At 43.1% G+C, this 20,846-nt stretch overlaps 2 protein-coding genes and 1 long non-coding RNA gene across 3 annotated transcripts; 2 read left to right on the top strand and 1 right to left on the bottom strand.

Moving 5' to 3' along the window:
- The first annotated feature begins 5,971 nt into the window (after positions 1 to 5,971).
- LOC9268673 (S-type anion channel SLAH1) lies at positions 5,972 to 8,726 on the top strand. The gene is made up of 2 exons (XM_015766524.3): positions 5,972 to 6,888; positions 8,078 to 8,726. Exons 1-2 carry the CDS (start codon positions 6,028 to 6,030, stop codon positions 8,339 to 8,341), a joined length of 1,125 nt encoding a protein of 374 aa, XP_015622010.1. The 5' UTR covers positions 5,972 to 6,027; the 3' UTR covers positions 8,342 to 8,726.
- Positions 8,727 to 10,594: 1,868 nt separating this feature from the next.
- Positions 10,595 to 11,337, bottom strand: LOC136353659 (uncharacterized). The gene is made up of 2 exons (XR_010737037.1): positions 10,943 to 11,337; positions 10,595 to 10,860 (listed from the first exon to the last, which is right to left on the bottom strand). It is a non-coding gene; the product is annotated as an uncharacterized lncRNA (long non-coding RNA).
- Positions 11,338 to 13,368: 2,031 nt separating this feature from the next.
- Positions 13,369 to 15,893, top strand: LOC4326761 (receptor-like serine/threonine-protein kinase At1g78530). The gene is made up of 5 exons (XM_015775525.3): positions 13,369 to 13,953; positions 14,047 to 14,385; positions 14,464 to 14,718; positions 14,817 to 14,950; positions 15,440 to 15,893. The coding sequence occupies exons 1-5, from the start codon at positions 13,821 to 13,823 to the stop codon at positions 15,629 to 15,631; spliced, it is 1,053 nt and encodes a 350-aa protein (XP_015631011.1). The 5' UTR covers positions 13,369 to 13,820; the 3' UTR covers positions 15,632 to 15,893.
- Positions 15,894 to 20,846: the final 4,953 nt, after the last annotated feature.

Raw genomic sequence — 20,846 nt, 5'->3', positions numbered from 1 at the left:
CGGCCGGAACCTAACACTTCACCGAACGAGGAGAACGCGATACACTGGTGTATACACACACATACGGCCGGGCCGGGAGTCGGGGAGTGCTGGCTCACAGGTCGCGCGCACAACTTGTGTGGTTTGTGCGGCCTCCACTCCACCTCCGCCTCCGCCTCCGCCTTGAGCCATGCGGCAGCGGATGATCTTTTTCGGTACACATGACACAACCAAAGGTGTGGGTGTGGGTGTGGGTGTGTGTGTCCGCGCGCAACGGCGCGCAAGCGTACGATGTTGACACGAGTAAAAAGAGATCGAACTGAGTGCGTGCGTTGGTTTTACTGGGCCCCACTCCGACGAGGAATCCACGTAGGATCACTACGTACTTGCTGGGTACTACTGAATTCTCTCCATCCTCGCTCTCTAGTTCTGTACCGTATATATACCATTTCCATTTTTTTTAATATGGCAAACTTATATTTTTTTACGTAGAATTTGATACCTTCGATTATTATGTATCTATCTCGATGTACTAAGAATTGTCGAAGTTTCTTTTTTTAAATAGATGATGTTATTAATTTTTGAACACACGTTTAATTATTCGTCTTACTAAAATAAATTAGGTATTTATAATTTATTTTGTTGTTAGCTATTTTATTGTTTAAAGTATTTTAAACATAATTTATATCTTATGCAGTTATACAATTTTTTTAAGTAAGATACCTAATCAAATGTGTATCCAAAAATCAACAACATTATCTATATTAAAAAATGGAGTAAGTGATTTTTATCTGTCGCATATGTACATAGAAGCCTCCCGCTAACCCCATTATGTAGCTTCGGTTAAAACAGAAAAAAAATTATAGGGAGATTTAAATACTCGTTATCATAAATATATGGCATATATAACAAGATTTGATCAAACGATTTGAATTGTTGACCATCAAACCGGTATTCATTTTATATCATCAGTTGAAAAATCTAGCTAACCAGTACTATCACCTACCACTTTGAGATAAAAAGTTTGAGCAACTAATTGTTCAACCTAAGCATAAAACAAATTTACAAATCAAAAACGACATTATAAGACTTAAATATAAAAGTATTCAAGCTGATACAACATTAAATTAAATCCATATAGACTAGCAAAGATCACAATGAAAATAAACAGCAATTACACATTATTTAGTATTTTAGTTTTAGCCTTTGATAGTACAATTTTAGGTGATTGAAAAATTTAAAATGTTTAGACGTCCGAAATCTATAGCTGATACATTTTTCTTGTGGATGACAGAGGCCATCTATAAATGCGCACAATACAGGGGTAGCAACAAAGGTTTTGCAGGTTTTATGGTAGGTAGGTCAAAGCCTTCTATCAGCTGAATTGACCAATAAGTGATCTGCTTTGACCTCTTGATTCCATTGTTCAGTCAAATTAAACTACCGTTACAATATATATTATTAAAATTAGAGAATTTTATTCGCATCTTCATTAATAATTAATCCATTAGTCCAAATAAATTAGTTATTTAGGGAATCCAACGAATTAAAATTACTTGATGGGATAAAAGCATCAGATATATTAAAAGCTTAAGACAATTCACAGACTTTTGATACTAAAATGTTTAGTTTTAACCAAAGAAAACATAAAAATGGTTATACACACACACACACACACACACACACACATATATATATATATATATATTTGTCTTGCAAAGTACTATCATAATATATAAAATTTATATATACTACTTATATGTTCCAAAATATAACTATTTATGAACTCGCCGTCCCCCCAAACAATTTGTTTAAGTATAGAATCATCTAATTAATTAGTAGGTAATTAAGATAAGAAATACTCCTGTATTAGGCTCCGCCGTTGGACGATACCTACAAAAGTCAAACGTGATAACAGGTACTAATTTGACATTTGACATGCGTGTAAAGACTACAAAAGGCGAAACCTCCACATATTACTGCAACTTTGCAACGGTGCTACTGGCTGTATATATAAGCCTAACTAGAAATCTCGTATATACGTAGCCATGCAGGGCGACCTGTTTTTTTTTGACAAATTGACCCTTTTGGAAAACTTATTTCGAAACTAACCCCTGCCAAAAACTTCAACCAAAAATAGGCCGTCGCCTCAGCGCCAAACACATTGGCGCTGACGTTGGCCGTGTCAGCGCCAACGGGACTGGCGCTGACATTGTGCCACCAAATAGATAAAGATATGCCACTTCCACACTTCATCCCCACCCATATTATCCATCTAATAATCCATCCTTAGCCAACTATTATCAAACCACGTCTACAACCAAAACAATGCAAAATATCCAATAAAACTTTGGGGAACTTAGGGTTTATAGAGGGGTTTACCTTCTCTTCCGATCCCAAACTCAATGCCGCACAAATCACCTTCGATTAGAGAGGTTTTTGGGGGAGATTGGGCGAGGAGAACGCGGTGGCGACCGAACCCTAGGCGGGCGGCTGGGGAAAAAACGGAGGAAGAACTGGCTGGGGCGGCCTCGGCCGGGCTCTAAGTAGCCAAGGTCAGCGCCAACTTACTTGGCGCTGAGGTTGGGCACCTCAGCGCCGAAGCGGTTGGCGCTGAGGTAGCTGCCACGTCAGCTAGGGGATCGGCCCGGCCGCCACGGTGGCACAATGTCAGCGCCAGTCCCGTTGGCGCTGACACGGCCAACCTCAGCGCCAATGCGCTTGGCGCTGAGCCGACGGCCTAGTTTTGGTTGAAGTTTTTGACAGGGGTTAGTTTCGAATTAAGTTTTTGAAAAGGGTCAATTTGTCAAAAAAACGGCAGGGCGACTCTACACATTTTTCGCAACTTGAAGCAATGTGTAACTGCGTACGTCCCCGTCTCCTTTCAGGTCAAAATCGCCACCATGATTCAGGTATTCCGATCGCTTTTTGCTTGTTTCATGGCAATTTTATCGTGCAAGGAAACTACCCTTTTCTTCCTCCAAATGCGTTGAACCAAAGAAGCAATTCAGAATTTCAGATGGCGGCGAGTAACTTTGTTGTGTACAGATTTTACAACCAGCTGGATCCACTCACATCCCCACCATTAGCTTCCTCATCTCTGCAGATTAATTATATATATATATGCGCATGCAAATTGCAAAGTGCAGAACTGCAGATAGGTTATCCTGCTGGCTAGCTAGCTCTTCAGTCTGACTGAAGCTAGCCAAACATCGTTTTCTGATAAGCCTGTTTGCTGAATATACATATATTCGGCACGGATAGGACGGTTTGATAATATATATCGCCAACTGCGCGTTTAAGTTTTTACTACCTAATTATCCCATCAAGTGCTGTTTGTTTGGTCACTCTACTCAGGTCGTGATCGAGCCGTATATATGACGTGTGCACTAACTCATCACCAGAAATCTTCTTAGAATCTCCTAATCCACATTATATATATATATATATATATATATATATATATATATATATATATATATATATATATATATATATATTGCTATGCAGATTCACCATTCAGGCCCTCTCTAGAAATAAAAACAAATGCACATTTTCAAATAGTTCATTAATGTAAGAAAATCTCTATTTTGACACCAAGCAATTATTACCATTTTTTTCTTATATTTCTCATGACTTCCTGAATCTGCTGCATATACATCCTGTGCATTATATGCAAGCTTTTCAACACACCAGTCACCACTTGCCTGAATGCTTATCAGCACGGTCAATCCTCACTGAATGCCCAAATTTGACAAGTGATGAATCAGAGACTCGATCATTACTAGCACACAATCATAGGACGTGCTAACCGTTTTTTTGGTCCAATTCCACTGCCGGTGAAGTAGTTGCCATTGGATTTGGAGAGATAGGATAGTATATCTCATATCTGCAAGTGATCAAAACCTCATCTCTGTCTGTCACACTCCGTGTACATGCAGAATTGCAGAGGCCACAATGCGACGCCAAAGTGGACATGCTAGCTAGCTTGCCTGCACCTGCATATTTTGCTGCGTGCTTTAGTTTTCCATCGGTTGTGTCTCCGCGATATCAGGCAAATTAAAAGAAAGTCGCCGGCGACCGGCCGGCGACGATGACTCCGACGACGACTCTGGAGTCGAGGTGCGCCGTGCTGTTGCTGCAAGCGCTGATCATGGATAAAATTTCCGGTATATATATACACGGCGTGATTCGACCTTGTTAATAATTAGGTTATGTACTAATCGGTGGATTTTCTGATCGATCAGCACAGAGATCACCTTTTTGGGGGAGGCTTGAGAGTGAGTTGTACCTAGTAGCAATTTTAATCTGTCCGATGGAGAAGTGTGGATAGATTAATTAACTACTATTCCCTCTGTCCCAGAACATAAGGGATATCTCATCCGTCCAAAATCCTTTATATCTATAGAAGGGAGTAGTAGCTGTACGACGATGTGATCTTTTCTTGTTTAATTGGCTACAGTTTCCCAGAACATAAGGGATATCTCATCCGTCCAAAATCCTTTATATCTATAGAAGAGAGTAGTAGCTGTACGACGATGTGATGTTTTCTTGTTTAATTGGCTACAGTTTCTTAACGAGCACGTAGCGGTACCAGTGGTGTTAATTTCATCCATTTGCTAACTGGTGGAAATAACGCTTAGTATGTAGTATAGTGCTAACTCCTTTCTAAAAATAGGAAAAAAAATTCTATTTTACTCATTCAAACTATTTTACCGGATCACTTAACCCTTAAGCTATTTTCTTTTGCTCATTTATTCCCCTAAACTATTAAAGGGTTTAGTTTACTCTCGTTATTTCTCTCTGTCCTATATATGCCTCGCACTAAAATTTAGTAGGGTTGTTAGGTGCATTACAACTTATTATCTCTTATTAAGTATTCTTTTTACCAAGGTTTGCAATTTTGCATGGATTGGAAGCACACACCGAGACATATTTATTTAAACATTGAGATTTTAAAATTTTAGCGAACAGTTACGGAAAAAGATTAAAAATATTTCAAAACATTGACAATGGTGTCATCTATGGCTAAACAATTGCATATTGAATTACGAATTGTATAAAGAGAAAAAAAGAAGAAAAATGGTATTAAGCTGCTAATTGAATAGTTTTTAATAGCTCAGGAGGGAAAACGAGAAAAAAATATTTATGTGATAAGTGATCCAACAAAATAGTTTGAGAGAGGAAAGTGAATTGTTTAAGCTATAGAAAGTGTATTACACTAGCTTTTTATATGATCTCCACCATTATATATATTGACCATTAATTTAGTTCATAATATATTATTAACAATTGCAAAATTAATATCGTATAAATTATTTTTAAATACGAATATAAAGGTATTACATCCATCAAACTAAACACATATTTTTACTTCAATTGTTAGTAATAAATTTTATATAGTGAATTTTCAAGAAACAAAAACTTTTGAGAGTGAGAGAGACGGGGGGCAGGGAATGGATATGCAATATATTTTAGAAGGTTGATTTTATCATCATTGAAAAAGTATTGAGATGTATCATATTTTCTAGTGTAAGATTTGAAACGAAGGTACCAAAAAATTTAGTGTAAAATTCAGATACCTCGAGGTACTAACCTCTATAGTGAAGAATTAATGTTCAAACATTGTAGACAACACTAGCCAAATCAGAGCAACTGGGCTAACTAGCTCCCAAATCAGAGGAAACATAAGCCAAGAATAGTTTCCCAAAGTACAAGCCCAGTCTCTACCACAGAAGTAACCTGCCCACATTGCATAGGCATTCTTCTTTCACATCACAGCATAATTCATCTTTCAGCTAGCTGATCAACCTATTTGCTACCCCAAAAAAATAAAAAAGTAGAAAAAAAACCCCAGAATCAATTAAAACCTGCAGGAAACAACCACCCTCGGTTACCGCCTCACCCACATGCACCCTGGCTTCACAACACTAGCCGTCACAGTGTCACGTACCCCCCTATAAATACCCATCTCACTTCCAAAAGCTTAACACGACGCAACACATTCTCCACTGACATTGATCGATCGATCGATCGAGTCGAGTCGCCATGGATACCTCGTCCCGTTCGCTTAAACCCTTCGCCGCCTCGTCCATCGACGGCGGCGTGGCGTCGACGAAGCCGGCGGCGGCGCCGGTGGTGGCGAGGTTTGGCATGCTGACGCGGTTCCACGCGGGGTACTTCCGGATCAGCCTGGCGCTGTCGGGGCAGGCGCTGCTGTGGCGGACGCTGAGCGACGCGTCGACGGACCCGCGGGCGCTGGGCCCCGTGGTGCGGTCGCTGCCGTCGGCGGCGTTCGTCCTCCTCTGGTCGCTGGCGCTGCTCACCCTGGTGGCGCTGTGCGCGCTCTACGCCGCGCGGTGCCTCCTCCGGTTCCCCGCCGTGCGCGCCGAGTTCAGGCACCACGTTGCCATGAACTACCTCTTCGCGCCGTGGATCTCCTGGCTGCTGCTGCTGCAGGCGGCGCCGCCGCTGCTCCTCCGCCCCGACGCGCGCCCCTACCGCGCGCTCTGGTGGGCGTTCTCGCTGCCCATCCTGGCGCTCGACGTCAAGGTGTACGGGCAGTGGTTCACCCGGGGGAGGAAGTTCCTGTCCATGGTGGCCAACCCGGCCAGCCACATCACGGTGATCGGGAACCTGGTGACGGCGAGGGCGGCGGCGAGGATGGGGTGGCACGAGGGCGCCGTCGCCATGTTCGCCGTGGGCGCCGCGCACTACCTCGTGCTGTTCGTCACGCTGTACCAGCGGTTCCTCGGCTCCGACTCGCTGCCGGCGATGCTCCGCCCGGTGTTCTTCCTCTTCTTCGCCGCGCCCAGCATGGCGTCGCTCGCCTGGGACGCCATCTCGGCCTCCTTCGACACCTGCTGCAAGATGCTCTTCTTCCTCTCCCTCTTCCTCTTCGCCTCCCTGGTAATTAAGCTAGCTCTCCACAGCAAAAGCCTCGCGTTTACGCCATTATATTGCATTTGCACGCAAACGCCGAGGATGAACGTGATGAGTCAGCATGGCATCCGATCCAAACCGTCCCATTTTTTATCCAACGCTCAAGATAAATTCCATTTCTAAAGGGTAACTCTACCATTTTAAAAAATATCGAGAGGTATCTTATTTTAAATAATGTAAAATTTTAGTATCATATCTCTATCTCTACTATTATAAAAAATTGAAAATATTTTTATCGGTGTTTTGGTACGTCATCTTTGTTTGAGTCGGTTTTTAATTTTGTTTGCTTTTAAAAATACAAAAGGAGTCGGATAAGAAATTTCTTTAAAAAAACTTGCAATCTAATTTGAGACAAAAGTCAGACTCCTAATTACAGCTTATGATTTTCTAAAAAAAAATATAAGTAAATTCTTACAGTGAATTTCACCATATCTAAATCGTATAATAATAATAATAAGATTAAAATAACATTTACCCGTTGCAAAGCACGGGCATTTGTTTCTAGTATTCTTAAAGATCATAAAAATTCTCATTTCTAAAAGAACCACAGCACCATGTGCTCTCCATTGATCCAAAACTTTCAACAAAGATTCCTCCTTTAACCCCTAGAAATTAGGATGCATTTGACAATGAAAATAGAAGTCCTATATAGATGCATGATATAGGTAGAGTTTATAGATATTGCGAGAGAAAACTAAAGGATGGGGGAAGAGAAGTGGGGGATGCGCATTTTCTCGAAATGATCAAATTCTGCTCCATCCATTTCGCTGAGAGGTTCTTTTTTCCCTCAGCTTTTTAGCTCTGCATCTATCTATCTCCTTTTTGCTTTTCGTTTTCATTAATTTTAGTGGCTGGGAAAGAACTGATCCAACTAGGATCGTGTAGGACTGTAGGATACCACTAGGGTGCCACGTATGCTGATCATCCTCTTTCTCTAAAATATATATTTATGCATGTGTGTGTATCGTGCCAGTGCCTCCAGACTCACGGCCAACTAATCATGCTTAGTTAGCAATTAAGCCATAAACAATTCTCTTTAGCTGAAAAAAAAGACGAATCTTTAGAAAGCAATAATGCATGTCATGAAGCATGGTTAATTATTTTTATTTTAACTTAAAAACAAAATAAATGAACTAATAGCTTGGATATGATGCAGGTGTCGCGGCCGACACTGTTTAAGAGGGCGATGCGGCGGTTCAGTGTGGCGTGGTGGGCGTACTCATTCCCGCTAACGGTTCTGGCGCTGGCGGCGGCGGAGTACGCGCAGGAGGTGAGGGAGGTGGCGGCGAGCGTGCTCATGCTCGCGCTCGCCATCCTCTCCGTAGCCGTCACGCTCGCTCTCATGGTATTCACCGTGCTCCGCACCAACGACCTACTCCCCCACGACGACCCCTTCTCCTGCCCCCCTCTCGCCCGCTAGCTGGTAGCCTCAGTACTACTACTTCAACCTAGCTCCTCAAAGTTCAAAACCATAGAAAAGCTATGGGGTTGTCCGCACCAGTTCTACTACGACCAGTAGGGACCACCGTAAAAGTTGTCACGGACGAACAGAGGCTCTACACCTAGTCACCTACATGGCTACATTGTAACATACACTTGTGTGTGCATGTATATATAGTACAGTAGCTATAGATTTACCAAAGAGAGAGATATGGGTGTAAATTTGCTTGGGAAGATGGTGGCGGCCGACCGGGTGTGATAGGGTCGATGTAACGATTCATTTTGGGCGTCAGTTGCACATATGCTGGAATTGGAATGATGCCGACTGGGAGTTCGTCCGGCTCCCCCAGGGCGGTTTCGGTTGATCTCGAGCGTACCAGAAATTATTTTTGCCCGAATATACTCTCGGTTTAATTTCTCCTGCAAAGTGAAAAAACATATATACCCATTACCCAACTATGACAATGACAAGCTGACACGCACGCAGGGGCTTAGCGTACGAGAGGCCCAGGTAGCCCCTGCATGCCTGAGCAAGCAATTCAGCTAGTGATCACCTGATCTGGACGGCCGTTGATCTCTACCGGTCATTCTCAGGTGATTTGCTGATCGCAACGTGTGCTTGCAGCTGCTGCGAGCTGAGCTGAGCATCGATTGTGTGTTGCCAATTGCCACGGCAACAAACAAGACACGTACGGATTAGATTGAGATTACGTACATACTGAGAGTATATATACGTTCATCTGTTTAAAATAAACTTAATCTTTATATACGAATCTAGCTAGACATTCGTGTATATAAAAGCTGATCCTTTTTGCGCCGGAAGGTGTATATATATGCTATTGCTGTTTTGCTAGGTAGCTTAGGGGGTGTTTAGGAGAGAGGGGCTAAACCCCCTAATTAGGTACGTATAGTACTGTAGTGGCGAGCAGGAGGATAGATGGATAATGATTACTGATTAGTACATGTGATCGAGGAGGTCGTACCAAAAGTACCGGCTCGTACGTCCTGCTCGCCATACAGTTGCGAGATGGACGGCTCGATCGATCGACTGTAAGTGATAATTAATAGCTTAATGCTCTCCTTAATCATCATGATCATCTTCTTTTGAGAAGTCTGTTCGGTGCAAGATGTAGTGGCTAGAGTTGGGTACAGCTAATAAGCTACTTCCTCTGTTTTATAATATAAGACTTTCTAGCATTGTCCACATACGTATAGACATACAGTGGACAATGCTAGAAAGTCTTACATGGTGAAACGGAGGGAATTAGCTAGCTTGTTTTCAGGTGACAAAAGACGGCCTTGCATTTGCATTGCATGGCAAATTATTCAGACCCTCGTTTTGGATCATGGCCATTCAAATTTTTCGCTGGAACCTTTTTGCGGCAATGAAGGGCACAGGGGTCTTCTAGAGCACAACATATATATCCTGACCTGTATAACAATTCCGGGGCTTATAAGTGCCTATGCATGGTTTGCCAAGATTAATTATAACCATCAATTTTAGGTCGCCGATCTCCTGTTGGATTGGTCACTTAGTTAGGTCAAAGATATATGGCTTAAAACCCCATGGGGCCTAGCTAGCCTTCCACAAAGTGGCAAGAGCACTATATATATATATATATATATATATATATATATATATATATATATATATATATATATATATATATATATATATATATATATATATATATATATATATATATATATATATATATATATATATATATATATATATATATATATATATATATATATATATATATATATATATATATATATATATATATATATATATATATATCAGTTGATCAGTATATATAAGTAGTGGGTGTAACTGCGTACTAAAGCTATATATACTATATATGACAGCTGTATGTACATGCACGTATATATCAAAGCTTTATACTAGTGAAATTTTGCGGTGCAAACGCCCTGTCTGTAAAGTGAATTCTTGGGATATTCCAAGATTCCTATGAGAAATATAGTACTTCCTCTTTTCCAAAATATAAGAGATGGTTACAATTAGCGTGATATATAAAACTAGTTTTTGACTTTTAATTTATCAAGTAATTAACACTACTGAGAAACTCATCTTTAGTCCTGGGTTGTAAACCGGAACATTCAATCCGAAACTAAAGGTCTTTTTATTTCTTTTTTTCATTGTTTTTTTTTTGCTGCTTGTATCGGACCAAACAATCCATCCCTAAATACCTAAAAAGATATGCATCGATGCATCGCACAACAACCAATATAATCAACCATTCCTTAGGTAATTCCTTAGGATTTATACAAGAAAAAACTAGCACATCAAGAACAACCGCTAGGGAAGAAAAGAAACATGGATCCGCTCATCTCAACCAAATTCCTAAACGGCGAGCAGCGAGCGTGGACGGAGCCTCCACGGGGAGATGGCAAGCGGCGGGTGGCGGTCCATCGATGAAGCACCCCGACCGAACACCACATCGGGAGCCGAACTGAAAAGAAAAATGCAAAATCCTGCGAACCAAAAACTCGGATCGAGAACAAGAACGTGACGACTGACAAGATGAGACGTAGTATAGGAGAGAAGACAATGTACCTATCGTCGTGCGCCGCCCTGCCTCCGCACCCTAGCCCGGCCCCCTCTCCTTTGCGCTCTGGGCCATGTGGAAACGGCGGGTGAAGATACAGAGGAAGCCCTCTCGCCGGGGGCACCTCCTCGCTACTCTTGGCCACGGTGGTCGCCGTCATCCGTCGTCATCGAGGACGGAGGGAAGGGGGGAGGAGGAGAAGACGGCATTAGAGAAACGGGTGGCGCCGCCAGGGAGAGGAGGAGGAGGAGGGGGAGTGGCGGCGAGGGGTAAGGTAGGAGCGAGAGGGATGCGGAGGAGGAGCGCGCGCCCGCCGCCCGCCGTCGCCGTAGTCTCAACCATATGAAGAGATCGAGGGGAGGGGGAGGAGGAGGGCGAAGCGGGGGTTCTTTGTCTCAGCCGTGCGAAGAAGATAAGGACGACGAGGAGATAAGCCCATGCGGCTCGGCTATCTCGTTCCATTTTTTTTATCTTTACTTCCGGTTGGTATAAACAACCTGGACTAAAGTGTTTATCTTTAGTCAAAGATCATTGGTGGCTTGACACGGCTCGACAACAATTAAACCAGGACTAAAAATGATATTTAGTTGGTGTGTTTACCAACCGGGACTAAAGATCATAAAGTGTCGTTGGGCTTATAAACCAGAACTGAACATATTCTTTAGTCCCGATTCCTATTCGAACCGGGACTAATGTGATTTTTGCCATCCGAACAAAGATCAGTTCTCCAATATTAGTAATTTTTTACCTCCAAATACCGGAGATATCAAGAGATACTAAATTTTACACTAGAAAGAATGTGATACCCTTGATACCTCTTTAAGAACACTGTAAAATCACCTTTGTAGAACATAATCATAGGAAAGTACATTCGAAACTCAATTCAATGATATTATTTTCAAATACTCCTTTTGTCCAAAGAAAAACTTAAATTCTGGCTAGCTAGACAGTGGTGTATAGTTTATATTAAACTAATTGTTGGTCATATATTAGAAGAGTTAAATATTAAAATACATGTACCCATTATATTTTTAGATGGAGGTAATAATAAACTACTTTTATGAAAGCCACACAAAAAAATTATATTAAGTTTATTTTATTATATTTAATTGGTGTATAACACAACCACTGGAAATAAACATGATATAATCAAAGTTGGTCGATGGTCATTGATATCCTCCTGATGTATTTTACTTAGGCTAGTTTGGTAAGAAACACCCAGAATCAGTGCTTAGAAATGTAGAATTAAACTAAATAATCTACTTTACAATTATCACCTTAGCTTTATCTTTATTATGGTAAAAGTGGAGTCATCCATTCTCCCCACCCTAACCATTTCACTTTCCCATGTAAAAAAAACTCACTTTACAATAACCAATATTCTCGTGTGAAAATCAATCCACCAAATAAACCAGATAAAAAAAACCCAACCTATATATAAAACCATTCCTATGCATATTCATCCAGATCTTATTGGAACGCATAGGCATGGCAATAGTGGAGAACAAAAAATGGAGACTGTTTTTACTTCCTCGAGGGGATGTCCCTTCGCCTACATTTTCATCTAAAATACAATATAGATAATTATTAAAAAATATAGGTATATAGTACATTTATCGTAAATTTATTTTAAAATTTATCATAACTATCCCCTTTAGGTGAGAAAACCATTTTTTTCAAAAAAAAAAAAACTACACATACATGCAATTATGCATACAACGCGTTGCCTTATTGTCCAGAATTCGCCAGCTCTTCCCCAGTTTGATCACGTGATTTGAAACAAAAGTTTGATAGATGTTGCTACTACTACAGGCGGCAGGGTCCTTGTGCAGCTCCAGGATTACAACCACACAGCACAGGGGAAAAGGCAGCTAACACCCCTATTTTCTTGGAAGCTAGTCAAGGCCAGCCTTTTCAACAATTTTAGCTCGTACACCATTGCACAAACTGACGAATTGAATCAGCTTAGGACAAATTTCTTCAAACTGACAAATTAATCGAGCCCTACCTCACCGACACTGCCAAACTAGAAATTGCTTTTCCATCTAACTGCTGGCTTTGTGATTGTGAACGTTCGAGTTTCAGAGTCAGCCGCCAAAATTAGTACACGCAAGCTTCGATAACGTTTTGACTAACAATAGACAGAAAAAGATCCAAGGAATAAAATAGTTTCATGCCTAAATTTCTAATATTATCTCTAATCTGGATATTCAGTAGTAAGTTAGTAACTATGCGGTTGTTTTCTGATGTTACCTCTGAAACTACTAGTAGAATTCTACCTTCTCTGAAAAGTAAAACCTCATGGAAAATACTACACAAAAATGAAAGAAACAACAGTGAAATTAACAAAAGGAATTGGATAAACAGTAGCAGAATTAAATTAGGATTGGCACGCCCATTAATAAAAAGGGTGGTGTTCATGAGCGATGACTCTGCCTGCCATTCACATGATCCAACCAGTCCCCATTGATTGGGGCCAATGTACTTTCTTTTTCCATGCAATCCTGCCCAACTGCTTGCTCATCGAGACACCTGTGCTTCTTCTACAGCACTCACATGTGTGTCCAATCTCCATGATGTTCACATCACATCGCCACAACTTGCTGATTCCAAAGCAGCTGAGCCCATGCAGCAGTGAAGAAGGCCTCCTCATTCATCTCTGTTGCTTCCGAGCTGAGAACAGCTCGTTCATACAGCCTCATGCAGTGACTTTTGTTGTTGTTCTCTGTTGCCCTTTTTGGAGAGCTTGATTTTTTGTTCATTTCTTGGGTTCAGACTTCAGGGTTCACTGAATTCTTCAAGGGGAATATAGTTTTTTTTTGCATATAGATATAGTCATCAAGGGCTCAAAGTTGCAGCTGCTGCTTGGTTCTTCAGGATTGCAAGATGCATACTACCATGGTTGCACTCTACATTACAATCTGCTCTATCCTGTTCATCGTGTCCAAGATGCTCATCTCCTTCCTGCTCTACAAGAAGTGGGCTCGCAAGAAACGGATCATCGAGAACAGCCTGACAGGTTAAAAAAAAACAGAGATTAATTCTGACTTGTTTTTCTTGCTGAATTCTTCTCTGTTGATGCGAATGATCAATTGATCATCACGTACTGTAGGTGGCAAGATGGTGATGTTCAGGTCGGCGGCGATGCAGTCGCTGAGCCCCAAGTCGTTCCTGACCATGATCATGGGGCTCTCGAACAAGGACATCATCGGCTCCGGCGGGTACGGCACGGTGTACAGGCTAAGCGTCGGCGAGAAGGCGGCGTTCGCGGTGAAGAAGCTGAGCCGCGGCAGCGCCGAGATGGACCGGGGGTTCGAGCGCGAGCTGGACACCATGGGCGACATCAAGCACCGCAACATCGTCCCGCTCTGCGGCTACTACGCCGCCCCGCACTTCAACCTCCTCATCTACGAGCTCATGCCCAACGGCAGCCTCGACACCATCCTCCACGGTACATATACACATCAGAACTCGAAGCAGCTATGGCGATTTTGTCCATGGAAATCCTGAGTTCTTGATGTGGTTGCAGGGAAGGAGGAGACGAGGAGGGCGCTGGGGTGGGAGGCGAGGCACAAGATCGCGGCGGGGGTGGCGAGGGGGCTCGCGTACCTGCACCACGACTGCATCCCGCACGTGATCCACCGCGACATCAAGTCCAGCAACATCCTCCTCGACCACAACATGGAGGCCAGGGTCTCCGACTTCGGCCTCGCCACGCTCATGAAGCCCAACCATAGCCACGTCACCACCGTCGTCGCCGGCACCTTCGGCTACCTCGCCCCAGGTCCGTCTCCGTCCGACCACCACACCTCACCTCGCCTCATCACCAGCTTCTCTGAACCACTGTCAGTCATTTGATCGAACATGTTGTGTGCGTCCCAGAGTACTTCGAGACCGGGAGGGCGACGACGAAGGGCGACGTGTACAGCTACGGCGTGGTGCTGCTGGAGCTCCTCACCGGGATGAGGCCGACGGACGAGTCGTTTCTTGAGAACGGCACGAGGCTAGTGACCTGGGTAAGATCACACAGCTCCAGATTCTATATCCGCGTTAGATTTAAAGTTTGTTTGTTAAGTTATAAAGTTTAAAATCTTATATTTCATTTAAAATGAAACAAAATGATTTTATCTAAATATTATCAACGTAATCACATACTCGAATTCATATATTTGTGAAGTTAAAAATACCCAGTTTAAAAGATTTTAGATCCAGAGCCGTGTCAAACAGAACTTAAAAGCTTTCCATCCATTTCATTTCATGTCGTACACACATCATCTACAGTGTTTTGTTGCTGAGACTGATCATTCATTAGCAGTGACCAATCATCACCAGGTACTACAAACCACAAAGTCATGCACGATCAATGAATAATTAAATACGCGTATACTAATTATCTGTCAAACGTACTACTATTGGGCCTAATCAACGAATCATTAAAACAAGATAATAACGTGATTAATTAAGTTTGTAACATACCAACATGGGTAATCGGTGTGTACGTGCAGGTGAAGGAGACGATGGAGGAGAAGAGGGAGGAGCACGCGGTCGACAGCGCGCTGGAGTCGTCGTTCCCGGCGGAGGAGGTGAAGCTGGTGTTCAAAGTGGCAGACAAGTGCCTCGAGTCTGAGCCCTGCAACAGGCCAACCATGGCTGAAGTTGTCAAGCTGCTGGAGCAAGCCAAGAACACTACTGCATGATCGGTTGATTAGCACGTGTATACGTACAGAATATCATGTACTGTATACATGTGTTCATACAGTATATACATAGTAGGTCCTTAGTTTAGTTAGTTGAAGACTTTTTTTTTTCACTCAAGTGTTGTTTTTGCGCAATCCAGTTCTCAGATCGATGTTTAAGGCGATTGTTTTCTGGCGATCGAGCTACCAAAGATTGTATAAGTACAGGAAGCAAACTTTGCTAGCTGCCATGATAGTGAGCAGATTATTTGTGTACCAAAAACTGCCTGGTTTGGGATTTTGCATAAGTTTGATAATAGTTAGAGACAGTTCGATTCTGTCAGGATTCACAAATCTTTCCAGTGCTCCAAACGAGCCTTAATCGCTGAGACCTTCCCACAGATTGTGGCCCAGGACTCGAGAGATGAGGAAAGGAATAAGTTCGCCTAACGTAACTCAACTTTACGTCGAGTCTGTCTAAGGTCCCTAATATCTAATATCAGAAATCTCTACCCCTAAATTATATAAAATTGTGAAAAATAGGTCTCATTCAGTATATATGGGCAGTTTCGCTAACGAGGAATCCTAGTCAGTCAAAAAAAATTAAAAAATTTATCGGGCCCACATGTAAGCGAGAAGAAAAGAAGGGAGTAGTGCCCTACCTCCCACTACTCTAGCTTCCGGCGACAGCTGTTTTGACCACGCGCACCGCCGCCACATTCGAGCCCGCCCCCACCATAGCTTGGTGTGCCGGTGGTGGAGTGCCGCCGGCGCCGCGCGGACATTGTCGTCGCCGCAACTTGGAAGGGCTTCCCCTGGAGTACTCCCTCAGCCCGATCGGCATGCAGGGACGACGACGAGGAAAGGGGGAGAGAGGAGTCGACGGCCGATGAACAGCGGGCGACGGGCAGCAGCACCCAAAGGTTGCTGGCGACAGGCAGCGGGAGACGGGGCACGAGTCCCTCCCAGCAGCACCCAAAGGTTGCCGACCACTACCAGTCGCGTTGCCGCGGGTCGGCACGACAGCGACCGCCGGGCACGGCCGCGTACCACAGGCACGACCCTACTAGACACCCTTCAACTCCACCACCTTATGCCCCTCGTCCAGCACGAACAACCCTCTCTCCGCGGGTCTTGGCTTGCAGACATGGTTGCCACAACCGCCCTTTCCCCCCTCTTCGGATGCCACTCCTCCTCCTCCCAGTCCCACCCTTTCCCGTTGTACCTTGACGCCGTCACCGAGCACCACGAGTAGAGGAGCAACAACATCAGCAACGGTGCCTAGATTCCATCCCATTCACCTGTATGGGGCTAGAAATCTAGGGACGGCAGCGGCGGGAGAGAGGAGATGATTGAGCCAAAATGGGAAAATCCCCTCTCTCGGTCGCCTCCCGGGCCTCGTCGCCACCGAAACAAACCTCGCGGGTTGCGCCTGCCGGCCATTGACTCCGACGAGGACCAAACATCGCCGCTCTCGGTGTTGTGCCTCCTCGTCGGTGGATCAACTTCACCGCGGCAGCCCACCACCCGCGCCACCGCCCGCTACTCACCGTCCCCGGGTGGCAACTACTCACCGTGCCTGACAAGGCCACGTCCATGCTCACGCTAGCTGAACAGGCCTGCCACTCCACCGCCGGCCGCCTCTCCCCCACCTGCTACTGCACGCCCGCTGAGAGAAGAGAAGAGAAAAAGAAAAGAAAGAAGAGATGTGGGGCCCACACCATTTTCTCTCGCTTACATGTGGGCCTCACTTGTTTTTTTTCTATTTTTTTGGGAATAGCCTTGACATGTGGGGTCCACGTGGGTCCTACTCGTCACTTTAGCTAAAACCGGACACTATATTGTCTGAGATTTCAGGTACATCGTTTTACAAATTGAGAGACACCTTATATTTGGTATTACGGCTCGATGATGTAATTCAAACTCGGTGTTAAGACGAGAGACTTAAAGTGAACTTATCTCAATCGTTTCTGACCATCACGCGTCAGAGGCTGAAATGCGGGTCACACTTGGGCCAAATGGTTTGATGCGTTGCTGTCTTTGCTGCTGGTTTTGTTCGGCCTCTTGGGCTTCTGCTCCCTTGCATGAGCTGCAAGACTGAAAAAAATCGTAGTATTAGTAGTAGTGCGTGGAAAATGAGGTACAGTAGTAAAAAATAATTTTATCCATGGGCTCCTCCAAATAAGGTTTTGTGCACGGTAAAAAATGGTTTTTTTTCTGACGGCTAAAATCAATTTTTGCTAGCGACTAGGCTAACCACCTGCGACAAAAGGCCAGAGAAAATAAAAGGTCTTCACAAGCAACTCTTCAACCATCAGCGACAATTGATTATCGATGGTAGCTATGTTACGTGGCCGCAGACAATAATCGATTTTTGCGGGTGCGTGTTACGTGGGCTGCCAGTGACAATCAATTTTCACTAGCGTATGTATTAAGCCGGCCACCTGCGAGGCTTATTTTGGTTCAAAAAATTGAAAATATGCATTGCATTTGCTCTCTAACCACCAGCAAAGAAGTTTTGAAAAAAAATTGAAAATATTCAGATGCAGTAGCCCTGTATTCCCAATCCACATTGCAAAGCAAATCTAAGAACAAAAACATATCACAATACAAATCCATATATCAATGAGCACAAATTCCACAATAAATGGTTTTCCCAATTAGCCTCCTCTACCAGCACATCTGCCGTTGTCGCCGTCACTGGGTCAAAGGCCTCGCCACTGCCGTAGAGCTCGACCTTGGATCTGCCCGCTACCTAGGGGTGAAAACGGTACGAAAACTTTCCGGATTCCGGACCTATTTTCGAAAACGGAATCTGTCGGTCGGAATTTTTTTTGGAAACGGAAACAAATTCGGAAATATTTTCTCGGAAACGGAATCGGAAATGATAATGATAAGGGCAGTTTCTGTCAGAACTCGGAATCGGTCGGAAACTTTCTGAAAATTTTCTCGGAATTTCCGAAAATTTTGAGACTGAAATACCCTTGATTTTTTAAGCACTGAATAGTGAATACCATGGTGTTTGGTTGTTATTTCTTTAAAAATATTTGTTATGCAAATATGAAGTTACATAAGAATATTTTTTCCTGCATTGGGATTTATCAACAGCATTACTCTTTTAAACATAAGATAATTTATTCCATAGATTGTGTTTTGTGATGTACTGTTGAGACTTAAAAATTGGACTTATATGATTATATTTTATGGTGAATTATTGACCGTTAAGACTTGAGAATTGGATTTATCAGTTTGAGGGGTTTTTTATTCCGATAAATTTTTATTACCATATTTGCACCGGTTCTTTTTCGCTCCGTTTTCGGTTTCGATAATCTTCGATTCCGTTTTCGTATCCGGAGTTTCCGATTCCGATTTTGATTCCGAAAAAAAAATATGAAAACAGAAACGATAAAGGTGGTTTCTGTCCGTTTCCGTACCGTTTTCACCCCTACCGCTACCTGCCACGAACGAGCTCATCGTTGCTAGGTCAATGGCCTCACCATCGCCGCAGACTTGACGAGGAAAGACGAGGCCGGCGGCGGTAGAAACGCCACTCCCGAGGCTCGCCAGGGCCATATCTGCACCATCCGTCATCGCCAAGCATGCCGCCGGCCGCCGCCAAGCCGCCCACTCCCCCGCGCAGCCGCCACCACCAAGCACCACTGCCTCACCGTGCCACCTTTGCCGCCAGATTTGCACGATCCATCGTCACCAAGGCTGCTGCTGCGGGCCAACCCCTCCCCCGCGCCGCCACAACTGAGCACCACTGCCTCCTCGTACCACCGGCACCGCCACCTCCTTCCGCCGCCGCTTGCCGAAGAATCGAGAGAGAGAGAGAGGGAGAGAGAGAAGTGATTGAGGGAGGGGTTAGGTCCGGGGTTGGTGGTGATAGCCGAGGAAAAAAAGAAAAGAGCAAGGGGAAAATGATTTCCGTGGCTTGGTTGGTGGGGATGTACATGCTATTTTATTCTCTCCCACAAGTTTTGTTTGCGGGGCCCTTAGGACCCCGCCGCTAAAAATTGATTCTCTTACATACGACATATTTTAAGAGCACTACTTGTAAAAATAGATGTATTTTTCATACGGTTTTCTTAATGCTCTGCTAGTAAAAATTGATTTTTACTAGTGTGGCTAAGTTTTCAGGGTCTTATATAAGCGTGGGTTTTTTAGTCCGTCCGTTAAAATAAATTCAAAGTGTTGCGATGGTGATCTGGTCACTTCTTGCTAAACGGAATTAGGTCATTTCTTGCTGGATAATGTCAAATTGTCAACCAAGTTCAACATTAGAGGCTGCAAGTTCGACGGTGACGCACAATCCTGAGCCAAAGTCACGAGATGTATATATCCATCTCTTATTCTCTTTGCGTATTGCATAAGAAGAAAGCTGTGAGGTTTACCTGAAAGCTCCGTACACCTAAACCGACATGGCTATTATTCCGTCTTGTCGTCTAATGGCTTTTTGTCCATCTAATTCGTTCACCTATCGAAAGCAAGGTTCCCTAGCACCTTCAATTTTCACAACATGGTATAAAAAAGAATCAAAAGACGAGATAGAGATATATAACGAGAGGCATGCACATTTTCAAGGCAGAAACCAACAGGCATTGACTGGTTGAGTTGCATACTGACTTGGGAACTGTATATATCGAGACTTTCCTTCGAGTCCGGTTTCTCTCAAGCGCTGTGAAACTGGTCAGGTTTTCCTCCGTATTGTTGAGAATTTTTATGTTTTGAACTGGGTGTGATAGCGGTTTTATATGGTTTAAAAAATCCTTTGATAACCACCAATTTTCATATAGATACTATTACATGGGTAGCATCATTATATTTTTTTCTCAGATAATAGCATATGTTCTTTGGCATTCTATTATAAAATATATTGAAATGGAAACACAATTTATATTTCGACAATAATGGAACAAACCAATATTTAGATAAGTATATTAATTCCTATGTCCATAGAGAACTCTTTATATGTGCATATATAAAAACATTATGGTATATTTGTTTGTTTTCTTCCTCCGTCTTTATCTTTAGACTATTAGTGACATTTCTTATTATCTCTATTGTGACATTCTTTCACCTACTAAAGTTGGCTTATTTTATTGTATATTCGAGATAGTTTCAATCTGTTTCAAATAAAAATTGTCCATCGTCATGAACAATTCTTTATCATTGGTTTTCTTATATTTTATTATGCTGTTGTTGCTTATGGTTTGGATGCTATGAACTCCATTGT

Source organism: Oryza sativa, chromosome 1, assembly GCF_034140825.1.
Source record: "Oryza sativa Japonica Group chromosome 1, ASM3414082v1".
Classification (NCBI taxonomy): Eukaryota; Viridiplantae; Streptophyta; class Magnoliopsida; order Poales; family Poaceae; genus Oryza; species Oryza sativa.
The sequence above is the reverse complement of the archived record's forward strand: the minus strand, read 5'-3'. Positions and strand labels throughout refer to the sequence as shown.